At 37.3% G+C, this 11,215-nt stretch overlaps 1 protein-coding gene across 1 annotated transcript; it reads left to right on the forward strand.

Moving 5' to 3' along the window:
• The first annotated feature begins 3,948 nt into the window (after positions 1-3,948).
• LOC120255700 (pentatricopeptide repeat-containing protein At5g62370-like) lies at positions 3,949-11,209 on the forward strand. Its single transcript, XM_039263465.1, has 3 exons — positions 3,949-5,674; positions 10,567-10,916; positions 11,111-11,209. Exons 1-3 carry the CDS (start codon positions 3,983-3,985, stop codon positions 11,127-11,129), a joined length of 2,061 nt encoding a protein of 686 aa, XP_039119399.1. The 5' UTR covers positions 3,949-3,982; the 3' UTR covers positions 11,130-11,209.
• The last annotated feature ends 6 nt before the right edge of the window (positions 11,210-11,215 follow it).

An 11,215-nucleotide genomic window follows, 5' to 3' on the forward strand; every position in this document is an offset into this window, starting at 1 on the left:
CAAAGATTTGCTCTAGCTCTCTGAATGCTATTTATGCTTTTGCAAAACCTCAACTCCATATATATACACATATATATATACATTCTCTCAAATTTTGTAATTGCTCATATTCCCCCTGTACAACAAAAGATTGTTGCACATATATCTAGCATTTTGCATATTATATTCTTGTTCATATGCAATTACAAATTTTGCAAGGCTATACATAGTATCACAAGGTATACCTTAGAATACATCACAAGATCATATCATTCAATGCCTACGATTTTTTTCTTCTTTTCAAATGTCTAACTTATTTTTATCAGTATGTTTATTTATGGATGTGTAGTAAGGAAAGATTTGGTGAGCAACATGTTGAAGATTGGTGGAACAAAAACAAAGAGAGGGTTACAAAAAAATACAACCATCAAAATGCTGGCACTTCTTCCACAAATCCCCCAGCACTACCTTCTGCTGATGAAGAAGATGTTGCATCATCTTCCTAATCTTAACCTCTATTTCTTCCTCTCTTTTTTTTTTAAAAAAAAAATCTTGTGCATTAATATAGTGTCAGTTTTGAAGAGGGAAAACTGATACCATGTTGCTTGTCATATAAGAGTTTCTTCTTTCTTTATCATTTTCTTTTCATCCTTTTTTGTTTTTGACACACAAGTATAGGATGTATCATTTCTAATGTAATTTTTTGTTATTTTATAAAGATGTAGGGATTTTTTTTAAGGTAAAAAATTTTCATATTTGAACATTCTTGGCAATAACAAACAATAAGATAATTTAATTTAATTTAATTTAATTATATTATAAATATCTAATATTTAATATTAATATAATATTTTATTTATGTTTTGGTTGTAATATGAGATATAGACAAAATTTGTTATATTTAAATTAAAATAAGATAAGTTATTTATTATTATTAATTTTATAATTTGATAAATAATATTTTAAATTGGAAAATAAAATATTTTAATTTAAACAAATTATTTGTGATTTTAAATTTTAAACAATAATATTGTTTAATGTAATATACTATATATTTTAATATTAATATAATATTTTATTTAAGCTTTTGAAGAAAACTTTTCATGAGAGGTTTACACATGGTGTCTTCTACTTTAAGGCAAAATACCTTTCTTTGCGAAGCTTTTATTTTTTATTTTTAGTCCAGTAAATGAATAAAACAAATACAAATAAAATATTACCCAACAAGAGAATCATTCAAAAAAATAAGAAAGAAAAAATTAGAAAAAAGGGTAAAAAAAAATTAACTACACGATAAATAATAATGAAAAAATAATTCAATAGAGTCAGTTCTATAGTAACTACCATCAAACCATTATTCTTACGAAGGGGTTTATAAATTTGATTATTTATTTATTATATTATATGTGGATAAATTGGTAATTACATTAAAATAATATTGCGTTTGTTTTAGAAGTCACTAAACCAAGGTAATCCAACGGGTGAGGAAGAGCCACATTTTAGGGGGCGTTTGGATCACGGATTGAGGGCTTGGGAATGAGAATCTCATTCCCAAGCCTTTGTTTGGTAATCAGGAAAGGCATGAGTTGCCTCCATGCATGGGAAAAGGATTACTCCTAGGAGAGGCATCCTATTCCACCCAAAAATGGGGAGAAGTATGCCTTAGTTATAAAAATTACTAATATACCCCTAGCATATATAATTACATATTTATATATTTTTAGCTTTTATTTATTAAAATAATTTAATTAAATTATTTTTGGGAAATTAAAAATTAAAATAAATAAAATTTAATTAATTTAATTAAACGTATTTAATGATATTAACTAATTTAATAAATATATAATTGTTAAATAAATTATTAAGATTAATTATATAATTATAATATATTGAAATATATATTTATATTATAAAAAAATAATTAATAATAAATAATGTTAAATATTTTTCATTAAACATAATCTATTATTTTATATAATATCATATTATTTATATACAAGGGTATTGATGTAATTTTACTACATCCTACCTTTTCACTTTTTTTATTCCCAATCCTTATTCCCTTAAACCAAACGCATTATTCTCATTCCCCTTATTCCCATTCATATTCCTCTTCTTTTTTTAGTTCCATCCTAACTACCACAAAACCATGGGATCATTTTTGCACAATAATAACTATCACAACCTCTTATACAATTCATTAAAAATAAAATCAAAATAAAAATGAATGATATTTGGATTACAATCATATTTTTTTAAATATACATTCAATATATAGAGTTTCACTATTTCTTGTTATTTCATTTTTATATTTTGAGGTCCTCAATTTTTTTTAATTTATTTATATAAAAACCAAAACAAAGGCATCATTTCAAAAATTACCTGCAAATTGGGCTAAAACAATTATACTTAAATAACTCCAAACTGTTGACTTACATTTTCTACAAAAACAAATATTTTTCAATCTAATAAATGCAATTAAACCTTTCAGTTACTAATATATTAATTAATGGTAAACAAATATTTAAATATAATAATATTTTTTTAAATATTTATAATTTATCTTTTGAAATACTCTCAACGCAAATTATACATTTACTTTAGATATATACTAGGCATTTTCCTTGGCTTCGCATCGGAGTTATTAAAATTTTTTTGAGGAATTTTGAAGAAATATCATATATAAAATAATATAATTAAATAACTCCCATCATAAAAACTATTTTATATCTTAGATTTCAAAGGTTTATGGATATTTATTACATAAATAATTAGATGTAATTAATGTTTTAAATTACTAATATTATAAATAATACAAATAAAACTTAAATATTATTAAAAAAATTAAAATTGTTTCTTGAAACGCTCTCGGAGTAGATTATATATCTACTTTAATAGTAATAGTACGTATGGATATGTATGAGCTCACATATATAATCTACTTTATATATATATATATAAATAAATATATGAGCTCGCATTGTGAATGCCCGTATATATTGAAATATTTTTTTATTTATATTTATATTTGTATTGTTATTTGGAAACTATATTTATAATTAATGATTTAATTATCATGATATATTACTTGCTCGTCAATTTTTTTTCCTAATCTATTTTTCCATTTTGTTTTGATAAGTAGATAACTGTAATGGGGATTTAACCCAACCGCGCCTTCCATCTTGTACCCTCACTTCGAAACCCTAGCCGCCCCCTCCATGCCTTCGCAGCGTCGCTTCCTTGCCTCCCTCTTCCGCCGTGGCTTGCCCTCTGAAGCCCTCTCATTAGGCGTCCCCGTGGACCCTGCCCGCCTCCTCCGCCCCCTCCTTTCGTCACGCCAATTCACGAAGGCGTCCCAGATCTTCCTCTCCTTCACCTCTCCGTCCATCTCCGACCCATCTCTTCTTGACTCAATGCTCCTTTGCTACTGCGAGCTCCGAGACCTTCCCCGGGCCCAATCCCTTTTTGATTCCATCAGACAGCTCGGAACTTTGCCCAGTTTAGGCTCGTACGGCGCGTTGCTTCGGCTATTGTGTGTCAAAGAGCAATTGTGCCACGCTCTCTTACTGTTTTTCCGCATGGCCAAAGCTGGTGTTCTCCCGCCTGCGTCCTCTTATCACGTTTTGATTACTCGGTTGTGCTCTGAGGGTCATCTCAATGAAGCACGCTCCCTGTTTGATGTAATGCTTGGTGATGGCATTCCACCCTCTCTCCCTTTGTTGAAGTCCTTGGCGTATGGCTTTTTGCAAAGGGCAGAGAATGTTGGACGCTGAGCGAGTTTGTAGGCTCATGAAGTCGCATGGGTTCGTTTTGGATCGTACCCTGTGTACGGCGATGATTCATGGGTACTTAAGGGAAGGAAGCATAAATTTGGCTCTTGATCTTTTTAAGGAGTTGAAGGAGAGGATTGGCTGTCAACCAGATGTATACTTGTATAATACAATGATTAATGGGCTCTTGAAGCTTAATTTTTGTTGATGGGGGTTGGGAGTTGTTCCATGAAATGGTGGGATGTGGTCTCAAGCCAAATGTGGTTACTTTCAATATGATGATCAGCTGGTACTGTAAAAACTCTGATGTGGATTCTGCTTTGAGGCTTCTTGACACAATGAAGAGTTATGGTGTGAGCCCAAATCTGCATTGCTATACTGCAGTGATGATCGCACTTTGCAAGGCGAAGAGATTGGTGGAGGTCGAGAAGTGGTTTGAGAAGATGCTTGACTGTGGCCTCATCCCTGATGACCTTATGTTTCAGTTGCTGATTAAGAATCTTCCATTTGATCATAAGCCTTGGATGACGGGCAATGTTTTGGATCATCTGTCCAGGAATGGTTGCAATATCAACATTTCGAGGTTTGTCAGATTCTGTACTTCTGATTCAGACGAGGAATTGCAGCGGGAAGTCACTCTTCTTTTTGCTGAGATAGCAGGAAGCAAGATAATCCCATTGAAAGTGGTTCTCCATATTTTGTTAGGATCTGTGTGCTCACGGGGTAAGTTTAACATTGCTTCTCTCTTGTTGCAAAATATGGTTGATCATGGATCTGCGCCTTCAATTTCTCATTATAATTTCTTAATAAAATGTTTGTGCAAGAAGGATAGAATAGAGGATGCTTACTCTCTTTTATGTCTTATGAGAAGTAGAGGTGTGCATCCTAATCTGGCTACACATTCAATTGTTATAAATTTTCACTGCAAGCGCGGAGACATAGATTTAGCATTGAGAGTTTTTGATGAGATGATACAGCATGGTTTTAGGCCTCCTGTTGATGTTTATAAGTCAATCATAAGATCTTTGTGCAAAGCAGAGAGGATGGTGGAATCTGAGCTCACCTTTGACAGGATGCTACAGGCAGGGGTCATGCCACATGAATGGATCTACACTGCACTCATCAACGGTTATTCAAAGATGGGAAAGATTGTTGATGCTCGATATCTGTTTGATGAGATGGTCTATCGTGATATTCAACCTTGTTCCCATGCTTACCGTGCTCTTATTAATGGACTGGTAAAGGCTAACATGTTTAGAATGGCTGGCAAATTTCTGCATATGATGCTGGAGGATGGTTTTGTGCCAAACACAGTCCTTTACAATATGCTCATAAACCATTTCCTTAAGAAAGGGGATATTCGCTTTGGACTAGATCTATTTGCATTGATGGTGAGGAACCAGGTTGAACCTGATCTTATCACATTTGTGGCGATAATCAGTGGTATATGCAGAAATGTCTTGCGGCATGAAAATATGGATTTTTCTTTAGCTGCAAAATTGGAGGAAGCAAAGTGCTTACTTTTTAAGTTGTTGTCACGAAATTCTATTGCTCCAGGAAAGCTAACTCAAAATATCCGATGTGCAACTACTGAAGAAAAAATTGAGCTAGCTAGGGAGCATATGCTACTTCTTCTTGATGTTGGCTTGGTTCCGAATTTGCATATTTACAATGGGATGATTAATGGGTTTTGCCGAGCTAATATGAGAAACAATGTTAATGCCCTCATAGATTCTATGGACAAAGCCGGTGTTGTTGTTAACCAAGTAACATGTGACATCTTAATGAATGCCCATATCAATTCTGGTGAAATTGATCGTGCGACAGACTTATTTAACCAGATGAACAGGATTGGTTGCATGGCTAATAATGTTAGTCTTGATACACTTTTAAAAGGTTATTCAATTGCTGAAAGAGGGATGGAGGTGTTAGGATCGGGAGAGAAAATAATGTATAAATGAACTCACAAAAACTCTCAGATTCACAGGGAATGAATGCTGAATAAAAGGAAGAGATGTATATTTGGATAGAAAATAGAGATGCACTGAAACTCCTTGCATTCACTTCATTGAATCATTCAAGCATTTAAACAAACAAGTTATATGCGTGCCATAGTAGCAGCATAGTTCATACAACCATAACAATCGAAATATAAAATACAAACATACAGTGAAAGCAAATTCTAAATAGAATACAACAACTAGATAGTTCTGGGATGATGTGAATCCCAATTCAGTGCTAAACGCATTAGTCTTCAGCTTCAGTAGAATGAGCTGGAGGTTGGAAGCTGTGCAGGGACCTGGGGAGCAACCAGCAATGGCTCCAGTGACATGTCTGATCAAACATCTTCAACACCCTCCCTTTGATCAGACAAGTCCCTAACACCTAGCTCAAGTCGTAGTGCTTCAAACTTCCATCTTGGCAGTGCTTTGGTAAACAAGTCGGCAAGCTGCTCATCAGTCCTGCAATGCTTTACTTCAATTGCTTCATCTCTTATAAGATCACGGATGAAGTGGAAACGAGTGTCGATATGCTTTGTGCGACCATGATGAACAGGGTTTTTGGCGATACAAAGCGCAGAACGATTATCGCACCAGATGACAGTGGAACCATGCTGTTCTTCATTTAAGTCTCCTAGCAGACGCCGTAACCAAACGGCTTCACAGGCAGCAGCAGTCAGAGAGATATACTCTGCTTCAGTGCTAGACAGGGCAGTGATGGCCTGTTTCTTGGAACACCAGGCTACGGCACCTGAACCAAGTGAGAAAACCCATCCTGTAGTACTCTTGCGGTCATCTTGTGAACCGCACCAGTCACTATCCGAGAATCCACACAATTTAAATTCATCACCCCTGTTATAATGAATTCCAAAATTAATTGTTCAACTGATGTAGCGAAGAATTCGCTTTAATGCCCCCAAATGATGCATACTTGGATTTCGCATGAATCGGGATGCCAGAGAAACCACATGTGTGATGTCCGGTCGAGTATGTGATAGATACAACAGCCCTCCGACAATCCTTCGATATCTCACCGGATCTGTTTCTCCTGAGCTATCAATTAAGGAGAGTTTTTCATTTGCATTCATGGGTGTATTAATTGACTTACAATTTTCCATCCCAGCTTTGCGAAGAAGATCAATGGCGAATTTGTGTTGTGATACAAAGATTGATCCAATCTTCTGTGCAATTTCAAGACCAAGAAAGTATCTCATTGGTCCAAGATCAGACATCTCAAAAGTGTTCATCATGGAGTTTCTGAATTCCATTAGCTGCATCTCAGAGGAACCCATATAGAGGATGTCATCAACATACAAACAAAGCAATAGAACACTGTGATCACCTTCCTTCTTGCAGTATACAGTCGGTTCATTTGGACTACGAATGAAACCCAACTGAGAGAAATAAGCATCGATGTGGCTGTACCAAGCTCGAGGGGCTTGACGGAGGCCGTACAAAGCTTTGTGAAGTCGATACACACAAGCTTCTTTCCCTTTAACTATGAACCCTTCCGGTTCTGAGACAAAGACCTCCTCCTTGAGTTCTCCATTAAGAAAGGCTGATTTAACATCGAGTTGGTATATTGTCCATTTGCGTTGAGCACCAATGGACAGAAAGATTCTCACTGTCTCCATACGAGCAACTGGAGAGAAAATTTCTTCAAAATCAACTCCCTCCTGCTGAGAATACCCTTTTGCTACAATACAAGCTTTCTTCCTTAGCAGTGTTCCATCTGGATTGAATTTTGATTTGAAGATCCACTTCAAACCGATTGTTTTCTTCCCTTCTGGTAGTGAAGTTAAACTCCATGTTTTATTTTTAGTAATTGCAGTAACTTCTTCCTTCATGGCTGCAATCCAGTCTTTGTGCTTCGCAGCATCTTCGTAAGTGATGGGATCTCCAACAGTGAGAGCAAAAGAACAAGAATGATAAATTTCGGAAAGATTTCGATACCTCGTCGGAGCGCCAACGTCTTCTCCGGTGAGACGTTCAGTGTTTGGAGAAGAGGAGCAGTTAGGAAGACGATGATCAGACCATTCAAGGACTTGATCGAACGGTGTCAGTTGCTCACGATTTTTATCTTTCAAGATCACGCCTTCCTCACGTGCAGGCTCACAGTTTGATGGAGCTGAGTCAGCACGTCTCAGCCAATCCCACGCTTTCTCTTCAAAAAAGCGCACGCTCCTGCTGACGTGTACACGGTTAGAATCAGGAGCAATGATCTTATAGGCTCGTGAAACTCCGCTGTACCCAATGAAAACGCCCGCTCGTGACCTAGAGTCAAACTTGGCCCTGAGCTGCGGATCAACAAGCATATATGCCAGACAGCCGAAGACTCTGAAATGATCCACACAAGGCTTCTCTCCGGTCAAGGCTTCCATCGGCGTTCGGAGCTTCACAGCTGAGGTGGGAGAGCGGTTAAGGATGTAGACGGCGGTGGTAACGGCTTCAGCCCAAAATTCCGGTGGTACTGACATTTGTCTTAACAGGGTGCGTGCCATCTCTGTTACAGTTCGATTCTTTCGCTCGGCTACTCCGTTCTGCTGAGGAGTCCGAGGAACCGAGAGCTGATGAAGAATACCGACGTCTCTGCAATAAGCTTCAAATTCAGAGGATGTGAACTCTCCTCCACGGTCAGTACGCAGAACCTTCACTGGAAGAGACAACTGCTTCTCCACCAATACTTTGAACTGTTTGAATTTCTCAAAAGCTTCTAGCTTTCTCTGTATGAAGAACACCCAACTGTGTCTTGAGTAATCATCTGTTAATAAGAGAAAATAAACATTACCTCCTATGGATGGAGTCTTGATTGGTCCGACGAGATCTGCATGGATTAACTCTAATGGAGCTGCTGCTCGCTTTGCCACGCCTTTAGGAAACTTTGTTTGATTTTGCTTTCCTAGAGAGCAGGCTTCGCAGGGTTTTACATTACTGATATTTGGTAACCCCGACACCAACTGTTGCTCTGTTAGTTGCTTCAGTTTCTTCACATTTATATGGCCATATCTTTTATGCCAGAGATCAGAGATCTCTTCATTTTGTGCTAGATAAGCAGATCCAACATCATCTGCTTCCAAGGGGAAGAGATTGTGAGACGTCATACATACCTGTGCTATTCGAGCTTTGGATTCGGCATCCTTGATGTTGCACACACCTCCGGTGAACTCAACATCATACCCGGAATCCATCATCTGTCCGACGCTAAGCAGATTATGAGCGAGGTTTGGCACGAATTGCACATCATTCAGGGTAGTTATTCTCCCTTTGCTTGAACAGAGACTCACACTCCCAATTCCTTCTACTTTGAGAGTTTTCCCGTCTCCAACTGTGATTGATCTACTTGGGGTTGCTTCAAGATTTTGAAACAAGTTCACATCTTCGGTCATGTGGTTTGAACAACCACTATCAATGATCCAGACTCCCCCTGTCTTCTCTGCTTCTTCATTACTGGCCATAAACGCAACCTCTGTTTCCTCCTTTTCTTTTTCTTTCTCCTTCTCTTCTTTCATAACGTTGGCTTCTCTGTTTCTGTACCAACACTGGGCCTTCATATGTCCAAACTTCTTGCACACAAAGCATTGAACCCCTTTGTATGTCTTGCTTCCTTCTCCTGAGCGACTAGCCTCTGTGCGACCTGCATTAAAGCTTCTGCCGCGCCCTCTTCCTCTTCCTCTGTTGAACTGACGACCACGTCCTCTTCCTCCAACTTGATTGTAACCTCTTCCAATGTGAAGAGCTTTTTCTCCTTCCTGATGTTGTTCACCTTCAATATTTAGTATGGACTCGTGGTTCTTCAGTAAACCGCTGAGTTCTTCCACTGTGAGAGTACTAAGATCCTTTGCGGATATGATGGAATGAACCACCTGAGAAAACCTTGGTGTGAGACCTCTCAGAAGTTTGGACACAACTGTCTTCTGTGGGAGTTCTTCTTTCATGGCTCTAATTTGGTACACAATGTCCAGCACCTTGCTAACATAATCTTGGACTGATTCTCCATGCTTCATCTTAACTGCATCAAATTCTCGTTGAAGAGAATGAATTTGGACAGTTTGATTAGTTGTATTTCCTTGGAATTCAGTTTTTATAGTTTCCCAAGCTTGCTTTGCTGTCTTAGCTTCTGAAATTCTCACAAGAATTCTGGTGTCTAGAGCTTGTTGAATGAGGTATAGGGCCTTTGCATCCTTTTTTATACATTCATTCAACCTAGCTCCATCACCTTCTTCACTGAATCCCTTCTCAACTAGTGTCCACAAATCTTTGGACCTGAACATCATCTTCATCATCAAACTCCAGAGGTTATAGTTTTCCCCTTTGAAGAATGGAACATTAGCTTCCCTTGCGGATGATGAACTGGACATGCTGGGCTGTATCTCTGATACCACTGTTAGGATCGGGAGAGAAAATAATGTATAAATGAACTCACAAAAACTCTCAGATTCACAGGGAATGAATGCTGAATAAAAGGAAGAGATGTATATTTGGATAGAAAACAGAGATACACTGAAACTCCTTGCATTCACTTCATTGAATCATTCAAGCATTTAAACAAACAAGTTATATGCGTGCCAGAGTAGCAGCATAGTTCATACAACCATAACAATCGAAATATAAAATACAAACATACAGTGAAAGCAAATTCTAAATAGAATACAACAACTAGATAGTTCTGGGATGATGTGAATCCCAATTCGATGCTAAACGCATTAGTCTTCGACTTCGATGAGAATGAGCTGGAGGTTGGAAGTCTGGCAGGGGACACGGGGAGCAACCAAAGAATGGCTCCAGTGACATGTCTGATCAAACATCTTCAACAGGAGGCATTATCTATTTTTCACATGATGCGAAATAGAGGGTTTTTCCCTAGCAAATCTTCATGTTATAGATTACTTGACTGCCTCTATCAAAGTCATGCTAGTGATCTTGCATTTAGGCTATTTGAGGAAATGGTCTCACTTGGCTATACACCACAGCATGATGAATATAACAAATTGCTCTTCATGCTCTTGGAAGAGGAAAGTTTGGAGGCAGCTCACAAAACCTTCGACATGATGCTTAAGAGAGGGAAAACTCCAGATAATGAGGCAAAGAAACAGCTGCTAAATGTTTGTTATAAACATGGAGAATATGATCTGGCTTTTGTGATTGACAAAAATATACCAGTTTATGAGTAATGCTTTCTGTAACTCAAAAATTCAGAAGTTGATGGATGATGCATGCCAGTCTCTCAGATAAATTCTCCTCTCTGAGCAGGTAAGTATTTCCTTTTCTTTAATTTGCATGCCTGCCTGGAAGGCATATAAATAGAAATATCCTTTTGATGAGTTTACTATTGATAATTAAGCATATATGTTTTCCTTGAAGGGTTCTGCCTGAAGGTTGAGCACCCTTTTCCGGTGCTTAAATGATGTACTACACATATGTATGGTAGAACATAGGTTTCTTTTGTATTTTGCCTCACGGTTGGTA

The sequence above is a fragment of the Dioscorea cayenensis genome, unplaced genomic scaffold (genome assembly GCF_009730915.1).
Source record: "Dioscorea cayenensis subsp. rotundata cultivar TDr96_F1 unplaced genomic scaffold, TDr96_F1_v2_PseudoChromosome.rev07_lg8_w22 25.fasta BLBR01001145.1, whole genome shotgun sequence".
In the NCBI taxonomy this organism is placed as follows: domain Eukaryota; kingdom Viridiplantae; phylum Streptophyta; class Magnoliopsida; order Dioscoreales; family Dioscoreaceae; genus Dioscorea; species Dioscorea cayenensis.

Bases quoted from the DNA above. Each gene is read 5' to 3' on its own strand.
- LOC120255700 (XM_039263465.1), top strand. From the start codon at position 3,983: ATGGTGGGATGTGGTCTCAAGCCAAATGTGGTTACTTTCAATATGATG. The intron at 5,675-10,566 runs GTGTTAGGATCG...CTTCAACAGGAG, and splicing joins TTGCTGAAAGAGGGATGGAG to GCATTATCTATTTTTCACAT.